This window comes from Sus scrofa, chromosome 13 (genome assembly GCF_054392235.1).
Source record: "Sus scrofa isolate SSC_HxYL_T2T_F1_AM1 chromosome 13, Sscrofa_HxYL_maternal_Yorkshire_Landrace_v2.0, whole genome shotgun sequence".
Classification (NCBI taxonomy): Eukaryota; Metazoa; Chordata; class Mammalia; order Artiodactyla; family Suidae; genus Sus; species Sus scrofa.
Genome location: NC_139395.1, coordinates 222,711,538 through 222,728,315, shown reverse-complemented (window position 1 = coordinate 222,728,315; position 16,778 = coordinate 222,711,538). Strand labels below are relative to the sequence as shown.

At 53.5% G+C, this 16,778-nt stretch overlaps 3 protein-coding genes across 5 annotated transcripts in view; 2 read left to right on the top strand and 1 right to left on the bottom strand.

Annotated features, from left to right (window-relative positions):
* Nucleotides 1-16,778, top strand: part of TSPEAR (thrombospondin type laminin G domain and EAR repeats) — a 126,670-nt gene that overhangs the window by 49,900 nt on the left and 59,992 nt on the right. The window lies entirely within an intron of this gene.
* On the bottom strand, nucleotides 6,000-9,977 carry LOC100623198 (uncharacterized). 2 transcript variants are annotated; one of them, XM_084992314.1, is made up of 2 exons: nucleotides 6,990-7,043; nucleotides 6,438-6,941 (listed from the first exon to the last, which is right to left on the bottom strand). In XM_084992314.1, the coding sequence occupies exons 1-2, from the start codon at nucleotides 7,041-7,043 to the stop codon at nucleotides 6,438-6,440; spliced, it is 558 nt and encodes a 185-aa protein (XP_084848440.1). The 2 variants fall into 2 exon arrangements, with proteins under 2 accessions (XP_003359049.1, XP_084848440.1); XM_003359001.4 differs by having other exon boundaries at nucleotides 6,000-9,977.
* On the top strand, nucleotides 14,176-14,811 carry LOC100622533 (uncharacterized). The gene is made up of 2 exons (XM_084992313.1): nucleotides 14,176-14,229; nucleotides 14,278-14,811. Exons 1-2 carry the CDS (start codon nucleotides 14,176-14,178, stop codon nucleotides 14,809-14,811), a joined length of 588 nt encoding a protein of 195 aa, XP_084848439.1.

The window sequence follows — 16,778 nt, the reverse complement described above, 5'->3', positions numbered from 1 at the left end:
GGTGTCTTGAAAGCCAAGGCTGAGATGCAGAAGGGCTCTTGGGTTGGGTTCGTCTGTAAAACCTCAGCTCCTCTTTGCATCTCTTTGCTTCTGTATCTTCCATGTGGATTCTAGTCTCAGGATGTCTTGCACCTGCAGGTGCTCCGCTTGCATCCCAGGCCCTCCTGCCGTGAGCAATGGGTGCCCCCTCACCTGCTCTACCTGCAGGCTCCGGCAGGGTGTCCTCAGCTCTTCCGGGTGAGCGTGTCTCCCAATGTCCATCCCGGGCACTGCTTTTAGTTCTCCTATTTATCTCCTAACTACTAAATTCCGTGCATATTGTGTTTTTCCTTGAGTTTCCAGCTTTAGACCTGGTCTGATTTCCCATTGCGGAAGAGAGCCTTCCTCTTGTTTTCCACCAACCCCAAGAAAAAGTTCCCTCTTCCCATCCTCAGAAGACAGTGATGCCCCATGGTTTGGTTAAATTCATGTTCAAAATCTGTGTTGCTCTAATCAAGTGAGCGTTTTCTGTAGTCAAGACTAAGTAGTGAAACCAGATTTAATTTCCTTATTTATACATGTTTTGGTTTTGCTTGTTTGTTTTTCATTTCTTAGAGTTCATAATTGCTTCTTGTGCTTAGTTGCTTATTTTTCTGGGTATCTATCAATCAACCACCCTCATGCTCTCTGACTAATTCATCCCGAGCTCACTCACGAGGTTCAGAGGTCCAGGCGATCTATCAGCTTCGTTTATTTTTGGACACACCTCTTATCTGTTGGCTATTCTCTCCCTTCACTACTTCCTCTCCTTGGATATTCCCCACCGCTCTCCCGTCATGGACCTCCTATTTCCCAAACACCATGGCTTTTTCTTTCTGGGCTGTGCCCTCCTTTTGCTGGAGCATGCCCTCCAGTAGCTTTCTGAAAACGGGTGCCTGGAAGATTAGTGTTTGAGCATAGCATAATGACAAGCGCCTTATTCTGCCCTTATACCCGACGGATAGTTTGGCTAGGCATAATCCTCTGGATTGGAAGTTCCTGCGGAGTATTTTGTCAAAGATGCCAAACACCTCCAGAATTCTAGCTGTTCCCTTGCGCTGTTTCTCAGGGACCCAGCGGCGCCCAGGAGGAGTCACAGCTCCACTTCTTTCCCCGTTGATGCGTTTTGTCTGCTCCACCTGCTGTTTTGTTCATGCTGTATTTCACTCCGCCGATGCGGATAAGCACCCAGGTGGCTGCCTGCATCCTGGGTCCTTGCTCTTCTGCTGCACTGAACATCATTGCACGGACCCCACTATTCATTGTGAACGTTCTCTTTCCCGATGGCAGAGATTTGGATCATTTCCAGATTTTAGCTAATATTAATAATGTCACCATAAAATCTTGTACATTTTGCTTTTGGTGGCTCTTTTCTGCTCAGTATATGCCCAAGAGCGGGAATGCTGGGTCACATGAAAGGCATAGATTTAGTTTGGCTTATACGGCATAACAACTTTCTAGAGAAAGTTACACCCTTACCAGTCGATTTTATGGATTTCAGTCACCCTCTGTGCTTTATAAAATGAGGTATTTTTATCCTTTTGGGAACGGTGGTGATACCACCGGTTGCCCATATTTGCATCCCCGATGTGGTAAAGCTGCAAATGCAGATATCTCTTTTTGGGAGGTGCCTGTTCAAGTAATTTTCTTTCTTTCTTTCTTTCTTTCTTTCTTTCTTTCTTTCTTTCTTTCTTTCTTTCTTTCTTTCTTTCTTTTTAATTAGGTTTATTTCAGAGTTCCCGTTGTGGCTCAGGGGGTTAAGAACCCAACTAGTATCCGTGAGGATGAAAGTTCAATCCTTGGCCTCGATCAGTGGGTTAAGGATCTGGCATTGCTGTGGCTGTGGTGCAGGCCCGCAGCTGTAGCTCCCCTTCACCCTCTAGCCTGGGAACCTCCATATGCCACAGGTATGGCCATAAAAAGACAAAAAAGTAGTTTTATTTTTTCATCTTACTGATTTTTAGAAGGTTTTTATACATTCTCCTCCTCCTCCTCCTTCTTTTTTGCTTTTTAGGGCCACACTTGTGTTGCATGGAGGCTCCCAGGCTAGGGTCACATAGCAGCTGCAGCTGTGGGCCTGCACCACAGCCACAGCAACGCAGCATCCTTAACCCACTGACTGAGGCCAGGGATCAAACCTGCATCCTCACGGATATGAGTCAAGGTTCATTACTGCCGAGCCAGGATGGGAACTCCTATTATATGTTCTGAATACGAGTTATCTGTTGTATCTGTGCAGTTTTGTGCTGGTAAAGGTTTGATAACTGGCTGTCTGTAGAACACAAACAAGACCGCCCTGAACTGTTGCACTGGCCAGTTTCTGTGGTGTGGGTGCTCTCACCATTGCTGCTAGTGATGTGTGGTCAACCAGGGCAGCTGGTACTGGTGGCTGCCGCCTGCCCACCACGGAACAGGTGCGTCACACAAGCAGCATGTCCAAGCCTGGGGCCGTGCTCTTCATCTGCTTTTCCTGAAGTCGACTTTCTGGGGTTTGACTCACATGCTGTAGCGCCCTCATTTACAGTTTCACGTGCTGAGTTTTGGGAAACACCTGTGAGACCCCCACCATGAGCAAGGTCGACAGCTTTCCCCCCGCGTCCAAAGTTCCTTGGCTTTCCTTCACAGGAATGCCTGTCCCTCCCGCCCCGAGGCCTCCCGATCTGGGTTAGATTTGTCTTTTCTGGAGCTTCCTTTCGCTTGGATTGTATAGTGTGAACTCTTCTCCCCCCAGCACAGGGAGATGTGTAGATACCCGTGTGTTCCACGCAGCAGTGCCTGTCCCCCTGTCCACTGTGCGGACAGAGCAGGATCTGTTTATCCAGGCAGCGGCTGATGCTCACGCAGGTGGCATGGAAACAGCTCCTCTGAACATGTTGGAAAAACTCCGTGTGTGGACACGTGTTTTCGCTTCTCTTGGATGCACAGCCAGGAGGGGATGATTGGGTGACGTGATAGGTGTGTGTTTAAGAGACCGCCAACCTCTTTCCAAGGTGACTGCACCATTTACCTCCCACCAGCAAATGTATGTGACTTCTGGTCGCTCCACCGCCTGGCTGACACTGGGTGTCATTAGCCTTCTTAATGGGAGTCACTCTGGTGAACGTGTTGTGTTCATGGCGTCTTTCGACGAGTCGTTCTTAATTTCGGTGAAGTCCAAATGTATCAGTTCTTTTCTTCTGTGTTTACACTTTGAGTCCTACTGCCAAAGCCTTTGCCGTCCACAGTGTCCTAAAGGCGTCCTCCTGTGGGTCATCCTACGTCTTCATTATTTCGTCCTTCACGTCCAGCTCCAGGAGCCCGTTCCAGTTAACTTTTGTGTGTGGCATGAGGTCAAAGTCGTCGCTCTCTTCTTGCAGACACCTGGTTGCCCAGAACCATCACCACCTGTGAAGTGACGGTGACACCTGATTCTGCATCAGGTGACAGTACAGCTGTGGCTAGTTACTGGACCCCTCTGGGTTCTATCGGTCTGCATTTTATCCTTGTGGCGATATTTGAATCTGGCGTTTACTGTCCCAGAAGGGGTTCCCCAACCTTCTTGTTCTCAACTTCTTCTGTAATCACAGGCCATTCAAGTCGTTTACTTTTTCCTGAATTGGTTCCAGGGATGATATTTTCCTAGAAAATTACCCTCTTCATCTAAAGGTTTCAATTGCGTTGACTTAAAGGCATGTCTTTTTATCATAATTTAAACTTTTCTCCAGCTTCAGTATCTATTTATCCCTTTCAGATTTGTCAACATTTACATTCTTTTATAGATTTTTAAAAACCAAATGTTTAGCTTTAGGTTTATGTCTGTTATTTCTTTCTTTGGTTTTTTTTGTTTGTTTGTTTGTTTTTAGCTGTGCCTGTGGCATGTGGAAGTTCCTGGGCCAGGGATCGAATCCACACGGTGGTAGCCACCCGAGCCACTGCAGTGACAATTTCAGGTCCTTAACGCACTGTGTCACGGGAGAACTCGTCTTTCTTCATTCTTAATACATCAATTTAATTAATTTATTTCTTTTACTTTCTTTTGGAAATTTTCCCAAATTTCTGAGTTGAAATCTTACTTATTTTCACTCTTGCCTGCTTTTTACTGTATGTCTTTTAGGCTTTAATTTATTCCTGGAATACTGCTTTACCCAGAGCACACACATTCTGAGATTAGGACTTTCTTCATTTATTTCCAAAGAGTTTGTAGTTAGGTTTCCATTTCCTCAACTGGAGAGACCACCTTTAAAATTTCCAAAGGAAACCTTATTTTTATTGTTGTAAGTTTGTCTTACTGAATCTGGCTCAGGAATGTGATCTGGGTAATATCTTATTACTTTTCTAGCTAGTTTTTTATTTTTATTTGTTGTATTTATTTTTTATTTTTTATTTTTTTAGGGCCACATCCTTGGCATATGGAGGTTCCCAGGCTAGGGGTCTAATTGGAGCTACAGCTGCTGGCCTACACCACAGCCACAGCAATGCCAGGATCTGCAAACTACGCTACAGTTTACAGCAACGCTGGATCCTTAACCCACTGATTGAGGCCCGGGATCAAACCCATAAGCTCATGGTTCCCGGTCAGATTCGTTTCTGCTGTGCCATGACGGGAACTCCTAGATAGTTTTTTAAATAAAATATTTCAGAAAGTATAGAAAATAGTATAAGCATCCATGTATCCTTAAATCGGTATAAACAAATGTTGACATTCTGCCATATTTACAGAAGATTACAGACACCATAGAAGTCCCTGTGTGCCCACCCCCCATCCCGTCCTCTCCTCTCCCTCCCATAGGGTGGGGGCACCTATGAGGCTGGTGTTTGTCAATACCATGTATATCTTTGGAGTTTAACAGAGGTGTTTGTAGCTGTGGAGACAAAGTACTGCTTTGTGTTTTGACCTGTGTGTACATGTTATCATGTATGTAGAATTGGCAACATGATTTTCTTTTTACACCATGTTATGTCTTGGGATTCGTCTGCAGATGTGTCTCCCTGGCTCAGCCATTTTAACAGCTGTGTACCTTCCTGTGTGTCCATGCTGTGGTTTAGTTGTCCCTCTCCTACTGAGGGGCCCTGAGATTGTTTCTATTGTTGCTGTGAGATGACCTTGAGGGTCTCGTGTGCAGGCTTGTGGCTCTCCCCCTGGAGGCCCCCCCTGGGGGGCAGGGTGTGCACAGGGGCAGCTCCCCAGGCATCACCAACCTGCTCTGAAAGGTGGGGATCTCACCTGCAACCCGGAACAGGTCTTACTTCCTACACTCTGGGCCATGCTTGTCACTCCTGGGGTTGAACTTTTTGCCAATGTGATGGGTACTGGGGGCCTAGGATACCCTCCGGGTTTGCTGATACCCTAGATCTCTCAGGACTAGGTCACAGAGTCAATCAGCACAGGGAACATGGTATGGGCAGAAGTGGGGGGCTCCAGGCGCAGGCCTCCCAGCCTCTCCTGGTGGTGCAGGTGCGGTCACAGGTGCACTTGGCTCCCCAGCAGGAGCTGAGACAGCCTGAGTGTGCTACTGTCTGCAGGGAGCTCATGGGAGACCAGCGCCCTGGCTTTTTATTGGGGGCTGGTCCCGTGGGCACCCTCTGCCTAGCCCCAAACTCCAGCCCCCAGAGGGAGGGTGGGGTCCAGCACACGCCACACTGCTTGTGCCGATGGTTTAGGCCAGCGAGATGCTCTTGTCACACCACGTGCGCGATTCCCAGATGCCTGTGGTTGGCGTCCTGGCGCCTGTGCTCCCTCCTGCCCAGGGCTGTGGGCTTCATCCTTCTGGAGCCGGGGGTCAACCCCAGGGCTGCACCACCGTCAGGACCCTCAGCCTTTGTGTCCTTGAGGATGTGTCCATCCTTTGGACGTATGTGTGGTCGGCGTGGGGGAGGGGCGCGGAACACCCTGAAGGGATGGGAACACAGAGGACCTAGGGAGGGACCTGGGACCATCCTCCCGTGCGGGGATGTCAGGCAGGGGCCTCTGTTGTAAACAGCAGAAAGGAAATCCAGTCCAGTTCATCAGGGCAGGAGTTTATTGGGAGGGACTGACAGCTCGCAGAGGAGGAGAGAATCAAGCCGGGCCAGGAAGCAGTGGAAGAGCCCGGGCCACACAGCTTCAGGGGCAGCAGTGAGGAGCCGGCTGAAGCATTTATTTTCATTTCCTTTTTGCCACGTGAAGTTCAAAGCTGCGGGAGGGCCTGGCTGCCTTTCTGGGGTCGCACTGGTCTGGCTGGGCTGTCGAGGGCACGCTGACAGGCAGGGGCCTCACCGGTGCTGGAGGCAGTGGGCATGCTGTTCCCAGGAGGGAGAGGCACAGGGGCTGTCAGGGGACATGCTGTCCACTGCAGGGGCCCCGGGGGGAGGGCTTGATGCTGTCTCGGCTCTTAGCAAGGAGTCCAGGGATGTAGACGGCAGACAGCTTTTGAGCTTTGGGGTGACCTCGAGAAGATCACTCAGCAGCAGGACTCGCAGGCCGAGGTGGACACGCAGCAGGCGGGGCGACAGAGCAGGGACACGCAGGAGGCCGGGCGGCAGCAGCTGGGCTGGCAGCAGGAGGTGGGGGCCCCGCAGGAGGAGACGGGCACGCAGCAGGCGGGGCGGCACACGGGCCGGCAGAGGAGGGACACGGAGGACGAGGGTCTGTAGCAGGACGAGGGGCAGGGGCAGGGGCTGGGCTGGCAGCAGGAGGAGGCCGAGCAGGGGGAGGCCTCGCAGCACACGGGCGTGCAGCACACGGGTGTGCAACAGACAGGAGTGCAGCAGACGGGCCTGCAGCAGACGGGCACATAGCAGGCCGGCTGGCAGGGGGAGGAGGTGCAGGAGCTGGTGCAGCCTGACAGGCAGGGGCTGGGCTCACAGCTCGCTGGGGTGCAGACGAGGGCCAGGCGGGGCGCGGGGGTGCAGCCGCTGGGGGCGCAGCAGGGGGGCTCGCAGCAGCTCTCTGGACAGTCGTCCCACTGCCAGGAGGAGCCGGTGCAGGGGTGACAGGGACCGGGCAGGTAGACGTGGCTGCCGTAGCTCAGGTTGCTGGAGCAGCCGGACAGGGTGGAGGCGGCCATGGTGGGGGTGGTGGGGCTGGAGGAGGTGTGAGTGTGTGTGAGTGTGTGTGAGTGTGTGTGTGAGGTGCTCAGGCTGTGGCTTTTATACCCCTCCTGGTGTGTGTGTGTGTGTGTGTGTGTGTGTGTGTGTTGTCCCCGCAGCAGCTCAGGCTGCCCTCTCTTCCTGCTTGGTGTTTGGAACCCAGAGATCTCTCATTAGTGCTGGTTTTTGTTTAGGTCTGAGAGATGCAGCTCAGCTTGTAAAACTGCTGTGCGTGTGTGTGTGTGTGTGTGGTCTGCTGAGGACCCTAAGTAACTTTTGGTCCAGAACGTCGCATGCAGGACCAGGGGGGACGTCTTCAGCGGGGTGGCCGGGGTCTGTGTCCCCCTACCCTACCTCCACCTGCCCCGGCTGATGCACACCTGGGGCCGCCGTGCACTCCCCTGGGTCCCTGCCTATCTGGACTACTGCAGCCCCACTGTGCCAGGCAGAAGCCCAGTCAAGGAGGACTTGAGGCTGATCTTTTTCCTTTTTTGCTTCCAGTTTATCGACATCCAATTAACATACGACACTGAATAAATGTAAGGCGTACAACTTCATTGGCTGACCTACACACATCATGAAGAATTATCATAATAAGCTCGGTGGTCCCCCATTAACTCATGTAGATACAGACAGAGGTCAATGAATTTTAAAACCTAAGGGAACTTGGTTTCGCTCATTCTGAGGCTTTCTGCCCGTAACGGTTGTGGTGACGGAGAGGCGTTGATCACACGTCGTGCTGTAAGAGCGTTCCTACCGCTCATTCACCTCGTCGCTGAAAGTTCGCCCACTTCGCCAAACACTCTCTCCCCACCTCAGCCCCCAACCCCGCCTCTGGTAACCTCAAGTCTAATCTCTTTTTCTTTAAAAAAATTCTTTTGGGTCTTTTTTAGGGCCGCACCTGCAGCATATGGGGCTTCCCAGGCTAGGGGTCTACTCGGAGCTACAGCTGCCGGCCTCCACCACAGCCACAGCCACACGGATCCGAACTCCGTCTGTGACCTACACCGCAGCTCATGGCAAGGCGGCTCCTTAACCCACGGGGCGAGGCCAGGGATCGAACCTGTGTCCTCACGGAAGCTGGTCACAGTTGTTTCTGCTGAGCCCCAATGGGAGCGCCCTGGAGTGTAGGTGTTGAAGTAGAGTTGATTTAGTGTCGTGCTAATTTCTGCTGCACAGCAAAGAGATTCAGTGATGCGCGTTCACGCATCCATTCCTGCAGAGGTGATCACGGAACGTTGGGTAGAGACCCCTGCGCCGTGGAGCAGGTCCCTGCGACCCTCCGTCCCATGTGCCACTGTGCGCATGTGCCCATCCCGAACCCCCCCGTCCCTCCCCTCCCCCCACTTTGGTAACCACAGTTTATTTTTAAAGTCCAAGGGTCTGTTTCTGTTTTGTGAATAAATTCATTTGTATCATTTTTTTAGATTCCGCATATTAGTGATCTCATGTGATATTTGTCTTTCTCTACCTGACTTACTTCATTCAGTATAATTTCTCGGTCCATCCATGTTGCTGCAAATGTCATTATTTCATTCCTTTTTATGGCTGAGTAGTATTCCACTGTGTATATGAACCACATCTTCTTTATCCAGTCCTCTGTCGATGGACACTTAGGTGGCTTCCATGTCTTGACTATTGTAGATAGTGCTGCAATGAACATTGTGCCTCATGGATCTTTTCAAATGATGGTTTTCTCCGGACATATGCCCAGGAGTGGAATTGCTGGGTCATGTGGTAGTTCTGTATTTAGTTTTCTGAGGTTCCTCCACACCCGTGTTCCATAGTGGTTGTATCAGTTTACCTTCCCACCAGCGTAGGAGGGTTCCCTTTTCTCCACACCCTCTCCAGCACTTGTTAACTGTAGACTTTTTGATAATGTCCATTCTGACTGGTGTGAGGGGGTACCCCATTGTGGTTTTGGTTTGCATTTCTCTAATAATTAGCAATGTGGAGCATCTTTTCGTGTGCTTTTTAGCCATCTGCTCTCTTTGGAGAAATGTCTAAAGGTGAATCCCCAGCACCCTGGAGTGCAGGGAGCTTGGCTCCTGGTGAGATGCAGGTGGTGAGCAGGTGACGGTGGGACAGGGGTCGGCAGCATTCTGTTTCCCGGGCGGGCAGCACAGGCCCATCTTCTGCCCCGGAGCCCTCACCCATCCACAACCTTCCCACCCCCTTCACGGTTCCTGCAACCCCGCACAGCTCTGCGTGCAACCCCGAGTGCCTTCATCTTCTCTGCAGAGATCACAGCCCCCTCAATAAAACCTCCGCAGAAAACCAAAGGTTGCTTTGTCTTCCTTTTGTTTTCTTAACTGTTAATTGACTGAGTCCTTGGGTCCCCTGAGCCAGAACCCTGAAAGCCGCCCAAGCCCCTTCCTGCTGCAAATAGCGCCCAGTGATACCGAGAGCCTGTTCTCTCTGCTAAATTTCAGACCTTCTCTGGTCCTTTACTTCCTAAGCAGGAATTTGTTCACCATGCAGCACATCCTGCCAGAGGGAGGATTACTGATGAAAGCTGTGAAGCATCTAGGATGAAGCTGGAGAGTAAAAGGGAGAGAAATAACTGAATACATGCGGTAGAACTGGATGAAGAAATTTCACTTTTTTTTTTCTCATTGGAGTCCCCGGTGGAGAGAAAGAGAGGGAACGGGGGTGCGGGAAGAGATCACAGCAAAGAATTTTCCAGAGACTCAAGCTACACATTCAAGAAATAGCAGGAGTTCCCACTGCGGCTCGACCAGATCTGCGGCGTCTCGGAAGCACTGGGACGCAGGTTTGATCCCCAGCCCGGCATGGTGGGTTTAGGGTCTGGCATTGCCACAGCTGTGGCTTCGGTCTTGCTACAGTTCGGATCTGATCCCCAGCCCAGGAACTCCATATGCCACGGCGGGGGGCACAAAAGAAAAGAAAAAAATAAATAATATAACCCTTCTTAAGAGAATGGATGTTAATGAAGCCACACTTAGGGACACATAACAGAGCCGATAAAAGCGAAGCTAAAGACTTACTGTGGAAAACAGTCAGAGGAAAAGTAACCACGAACGCACCGTAGCAGCAGTGAGATCTGTCCCCGTTTCCAACAGAAACAGAGAAAGCAAGGAGCCAGCGGGACGCATCCTGCCTGCCTGCAAGGATTCCATTCACAGGTGAAGGTGAAAGGAAACATCGCCAGACAAAAACTGAGCCAGTGCAACACCGGAAGACCTGCCTTAAATGAACATTAGAGCGAAGTCTCCAGGCAGAATGACTGAAAGCCAGAAGTGCAGGAAGAAGTGAGGAGAGGCTGAAAAGAAACATGAGAAGGAAAGCGGAAGTGAGAGCCAAGCTCGGTTTAGGGTCTCAGTGTTGTGATGTCACGTGTTACATTCACAGGTGTGCGGGGTCTAAGCTACAAGCAGAAATAAAAGGCATGACGACACTGACAGGAGAGGCGGGGGACAACGAAGCGTCCTGAGGTCCCAGCCTCGCTTCGGAGGCGGAGGAGCACTAAGGGGTACCTGTTACGTAAGCCGAGCAGGCACCCTGTAATCTCCAGGGTAACCACTGAGGGAATAGGAAAAACACGTACAGCTACTGATGATTAGAAGCAGGAAAACGAATAATAAAAATGCGTGAGTAATCCGAAGCGGTCAGGAAATAATGTTTAAAAGGAACATAAAAAAGTCGGGACAAAGAGAAGACATATTGTCAGACGGTGGATATAAACCTAATTATTATCAAAAGTTGAATTAAAGGTAAAGAGTTAAATATTCAAATTTACAAATAATGATGGTTAGTCTGGATTTTAAAAAGGAAAAGAAAACCCATGTGCAGCTTACAAGAACTAGATCCTAGATATAAGAGCACAGGGAAATTGGAAATACAAAACTGGAAAGGACACATCATTGCAAACACTAACTAAAAAAACCTGCTCGTTCACACCGGATAACATAGACGTTAAAGTAAGAAGTATTGTTTGAGGTAAAGACATTTCGTGAAACTGAAGGGTCAGCCCACCAGAGAGCCAGCATCACTTTAAATGTGTATGTGCCCAATAACACAGCTCCAAACCAAAGCAGACATCAGCAGAACTGAGCCTAGAAATAGAGGCAGGTAAAATCATAGCCGGGACTATGACTACGCCTCCCTCAGTTATTAACGGGAAAGGAGACCAAAACCCTCAAAATGGGAAAGACGGCTCCAAGTTTGGAGTGAAAGCGTGCAGCCATCAACGTAAGATTTGCAACTTTAATGACAGAAGCTCTAAAACTGCCCTGGATAAAGCATCTTACACAGAGGAGACCAACAGTGATGCGGTGACCATAATTGCCACGCGAGTCACGGAGAAAGAGCCAGTTACGCCCAGTGAGATCTCACAAATTGCTGATACAACATAGCAGAAAATGGCCTAAGGATAAGGAGAGACAGTTGGCCGAGAAGAGGGTGTGAATGTTTCGTAAACATGCTTAACCCCACTTGACAGGAGAGAAGGCAAGTTTAGCCACCACTATCGCTGTTCACGTTTCAAGGAGGAAAAGGCACAAGCTGTTGACGCCTGGGTTGTGGGTGGGTCAGTGCTGTGAGCAGGTCGCTGCTATGTGCAGGTCAGTACTGTGTGCCCGCCCCTGGGATGTGGGTGCTTCCTCAGCTCCGAGGGCGGTTTGCTGCGCTGTGGCAAAGTTTAAAACCTGGACCGTTGACCCGGAGTCACTAGGCATTTATCCCACAGGCGTTTCCGAGTAGGCATGAGGTCTGCGCAAAAGCATCGGAGTGTGAGCCTGTTCAAAAGTCCAGGACACAGACCATGGGAGACAGACTCTGCTGGTGTCCACCTGCAGTGTGGCCTTGTTGCTCCAGTGAGGTCAGGACCTATGTCACACTTATGGACACAAAAGAACGTAGCAAAGGCGAGGGAAGCACATGGGTACAGGTGCGTGGTTGTGTTACGTAAGAGGAGAGCCCCGGTCCTGGGAGGGAGGCTCGCTCCTGTCCTGTTGTGAGCTGCCCTCAGAGAGGGCCACACGACGAGGACATGAGGGCTGCCTCCAGGTGACAGCCAGCAAGCAACCAGGGCCCTCCATCCCACCACCTCCAAGGGGCTGAATTCTGACAAGGTCCACGTGAGCTTGGCAAGGAACCCTTCCCCAGCCGAGCCTTCAGATAAGACCCTGTGTGGCAGCCTTGCGGAAAACCCAGGTCAGCAGTGCCTGGGTTTCTGACCCACAGAAGGCTACGTGCACATGTTGCTTTAAGTCCCTAAGCTGGAGGTACTCTGTTACCCAGCAAAGGAAAGGGAACACACAGACCCCTGTGGGAGTCTGGGCAGCTACAAATGAAAGTGAAATCTTCATGTGTTCCCAGGAAAGGTGCCCCACGTTTAAGTTTAAAACACACAGTGGGTAGAATATGATACAATTTTATTTTAAATATTTATACCCACAAAGACATTGTGTGTGTGTGTGTGTGTATGCCCATAGAGAGAGGGACTAGACTAGATAGATGGATGGAAAGATGGATGGATGGACAGACGGATGGACAGATCGCTAGGTGAAAGGCAGGAAAGTAGGTAGCTGGAAAGAGAGGGAGGGAGACAGGCCCCTCCTCTGTGAATTCACCCACTCCGAACGTGGGCGTGTTGCGCCCAAACCAACAGCTGTGTGCCGGCCCCCCAGGCACACGTCCCCAGCTGACCCCGCTAGTGTCAGCTTTCCCGCCCTTTTCATGGTCTCTTTAGTGCCATATTTTTCACGTTCGGGGGGCATTCTGCTTGTGGTTAAAATGCCCCAAGCGTGGCACAGCAGGGCTGTCTATGTCCCTGAGCACAAGGGGGCTGTGACGCGCCTCAGGGACAAGCACACGTCGGACGAGCCTCTTTCAGGCCTGAGTTGTAGCCTGGTGGCCGTGAGCGCAAGGTGAGCTAGGATGCACAGCAAATACATACTGAATAAAATGCCTTCCAACAGAAACACACATGCAACAAGGTCACCTGTTGATCAGCTGGCGGAAGTGTGAGTGGAGGCTCTCAGGAACCCAGCCCCAGAGATCCCCGGGAGCCATGGTTCAATAGCTGCAGAATTTGCTAGTTCAGTGTTTGCGGTAACTTGATGGGACGTAACTGCCGTCGGTAAGAATGCACTGCATGTGTTTGTGGATGTGCGTGTGCGTGCGCACATGTGTGTGTGTGTGCACATGTGTGTGCACGCACCCCGAGAGAGAGCAGGGCAAGCTGCTGCATCCTGGGAGAATGGTGGGAGCTGGCAGCCAGCAGGAGGGGCGGTGTCCTGGCTGCATCTCCTGTCTTTGCTGTGAGCTGTGGCCATGGCTGTGTGCTACTTAGTGACAGTGGGACTGTCTGCTGTCCTGCAGGGAGGCGGGTGGGCTATCGGGCCAGCAGTGGCCTGGCGGGGGCCGAGAGGGGCTGTCCTGGAGGAGAAGCTGGGCCGTCCAAACCCAGGGAGCTGCCCCAGAGGGAGGCAGGGCCATCACCCCCTCCGAGCCCAGCTGACCCATGGGAACCGCAGGCCAGGAAGCTGCCATCGTCCTGCAGGGCAAGAGAAGCACAGGCTTTTGCCCCCAATTCATAGTCCTGTGGTTTCAAGTGCAGGAGGGGTGGACAGTGGACTCATGGACAGGAAGGAGGCAGAGAGGCGGGCCTTGGTGGCGAGAAGTCCCTCAGAGCCCGCGAGTTCTGGGAGGCCACTAGATGCCCCTGCCCCTGAGGCCCTCCTGACAGGTGGCGGCAGTCCTGCTCCCACAGGATGAGGTGTTTGACCAGAGGGAACGTTTGCCACCCACCTGCAACGTGAGTGGTGGCCTGGGCTGCCCTGACAGGGGACAGACGATGCCGCAAGACCCGGGAAGGTCAGAGGCACCCCGCCCCCACACCTGCTCCCCTGGGGACACAATGGGACAGACTCTGGAGCCAGACGCTGTCAGGATTTATGAGCGGACAACACCACAGGCAGAGCATCCTCATGCCGCCTGGGAGCCGGAACTGGAGGCTTCTCAGGCCTGGGAAACAGGAGCCAGGAGGGGTATAAAAGGCCCACATCTCTGAGCACCGCACACACACACACTCACACACACTTGCACACACACACTCACACCTCCTCCAGCCCCACCGCCCCCACCATGGCCGCCTCCACCCTGTCCGGCTGCTCCAGCAACCTGAGCTACGGCAGCCACGTCTACCTGCCCGGTCCCTGTCACCCTTGCACCAGCTCCTCCTGGCAGTGGGACGACTGTCCAGAGAGCTGCTGCGAGCCCCCCTGCTGCGCCCCCAGCAGCTGCACCCCCGCGCCCCGCCTGGCCCTCGTCTGCACCCCAGCGAGCTGTGAGCCCAGCCCCTGCCTGTCAGGCTGCTCCAGCTCCTGCACCTCCTCCCCCTGCCAGCCGGCCTGCTATGTGCCCGTCTGCTGCAGGCCCATCTGCTGCAGGCCCGTCTGTTGCACGCCTGTCTGTTGCACACCCGTGTGCTGCACGCCCGTGTGCTGCGAGGCCTCCCCCTGCTCAGCCGCCTTGTGCTGCCAGCCCTGCCCCTGCCCCTGCCCCTCGTCCTGCTGCAGACCCTCGTCCTCCGTGTCCCTCCTCTGCCGGCCCGTGTGCCGCCCCGCCTGCTGCGTGCCCGTCTCCTCCTGTGGGGCCCCCGCCTCCTGCTGCCAGCCCAGCTGCTGCCGCCCGGCCTCCTGCGTGTCCCTGCTCTGCCGCCCCGCGTGCTCCCGCCCCGCGTGCTGCATGCCCGCCTCGGCCTGCGAGTCCTGCTGCTGACCCCGGGGCCAGCGGGCTCAGGTCCCCCCCGTGACCTGGTCCTCCCAGCCTCCCCTCAGTCCCGACCAGGGTCAGGTGGCTGCCCCCCCTCAGGACAGGGTCCCCTCATGTCCCCACTATCCTGACCTGACCTCTGAGCCCTGCTCCCGGGGCTCCTGCCTCCCAGGAGGCGCCTCCACCCGCCCCTGGGTCGCCTCCCCTCCCTCTCCGTTCCTCTGCCCGGGTCCCTCGGCCTGGACTTCCAACCTGCCAGCACCTCCTCGGGCACCTGGAGAAATAAACTCACTTTTCACCTGACCCGCTTCCTTCCACCTTCACTGGGGGGCAAACACGGGCTTGACCCGACGCCGGTCACCTCCAGCCATGGGTGTGTCTTGGGGGGGGTGCGAGACTCTCCGAGGCGGTGGCCTGACTGCTCTGGGCGGGTCACCGTGGGGCTCCTGCCCTCGGCAGGAAGGTCAGTGCCTGCTCAGCCCCCAAGCCGGGCGCTTTCCAGGGGCTGGTCCCCTGTCATGTCTGGGGGTTCTCAGGCCCCCTGGACCGTTTCCACCCATCGTCCATCTGGTGAACTGGCCCTGAGTGTCCCCTCCAGGTGGCCGGCCCAGGGGGTCCACGTAGCCACAGCCACTACGGGGCTGGGGTCATGGCTGCAGGGTGTCCCCGTGACCTGCCAACAAACAGGCCAGGCCTGCATGTACCAAGGCGGTGGACCACAGCCCACCCTGACCATGTGGTACCAGGTAGCGTTCCTGAGACAAGGACGGGGACATCCCAGGACGGCCACCCGGGCAGTGGCTGGAAGTGCTGCTGAGCGTGGCCGCTGTCCCTGCCCATCCGAGGATGGGACAGGTTCAGCCCTCCCCAAGCCCCCCGCGGACTAGGCGCTGCCTCCCTGCCCCTCCCTCTCCTGCAGCCTGTGTCCGGGACCAGAACCCCCGGTGGGAGCCCCTTTACCCCTGAGTCTCAGCCTCCTCTTCCCAGCCCCCTCCCCACGCCATGTGCTCCCCCCACCACCTCCCCTCGGCAAGTCCCCCTCCCTTCAGCCTCTGACCGGTTTTCCGCTGTTAACCTCAGCCTCTGGGGTTTGGTTTACGGAGCTGCAGGTGCTTCCAGGGGAATGGTGTGGTTTGATGAGCTTTGAAACAGATCTGCATGCTACGGCCTCCGCCCAGGCCGCAGCAGAGACAGTCTCTTCAGGTCCTCGGTTTCCTGGGTCCTGTCCGCTGGGGTCCCAGAGCCGCAGCTCTGCCCCAGGAGGTGAGTCCCGCCAGGCGCCCTCCCACGCTGGCTTTGTTCCCCGTCTGGGGCGTGGTCTCCTCAGAGCTGACCCTCGCCCTCTGCTGAGCAGGGCTCACTGCGTGTACACAGTATGACCCTGCGGGCGCTGGCGCGTCTCCAGTTTTGTGATTACAAATAAAGCCACGATAAACGTTGCTCGGCGTCGCTTTTCCCCACTCCTGGGTCGACAGACGCCCAGGCGGAGCTCTGCTGGGTCACGGGGTACGTGTGGCTCCTGCAGCGATGTCGGCATTTCCCCACGACGGGTGAGGACAGCCCAGCTTCGCCTGTGCTGGTTTGCCATTTGTGTGTCTTATTCAGGGATGGGTCTGTTCAAAACCTCTGCCCATTTTTCTTAGACTGTGTTCTTACTGCTAAATTGCGAGGGCCCTTCCTCCGTTCTGGATGCCAGCTGTCAGTCAGATACACGTACTGCGAGTCTCCACATCTGCAGCCTTTTCATTTTCCTCAGTGTGCTTTTTGAAGAGCTGACATTTTTTTTTAATAATTTTTTTTTATTTTCCCACTGTACAGCAAGGGGGTCAGGTTATCCTTACATGTATACATTACAATTACATTTTTCCCCCACCCTTTCTTCTGTTGCAACATGAGTATCTAGACATAGTTCTCAATGCTATTCAGCAGGATCTCCTTGTAAATCTATTCTAAGTTGTGTCTGATAAGCCCAA

Bases quoted from the DNA above. Each gene is read 5' to 3' on its own strand.
- LOC100622533 (XM_084992313.1), top strand. From the start codon at position 14,176: ATGGCCGCCTCCACCCTGTCCGGCTGCTCCAGCAACCTGAGCTACGGC. The intron at 14,230-14,277 runs GTCTACCTGCCC...TCCTCCTGGCAG, and splicing joins ACCTGAGCTACGGCAGCCAC to TGGGACGACTGTCCAGAGAG.
- LOC100623198 (XM_003359001.4), bottom strand. From the start codon at position 7,043: ATGGCCGCCTCCACCCTGTCCGGCTGCTCCAGCAACCTGAGCTACGGC.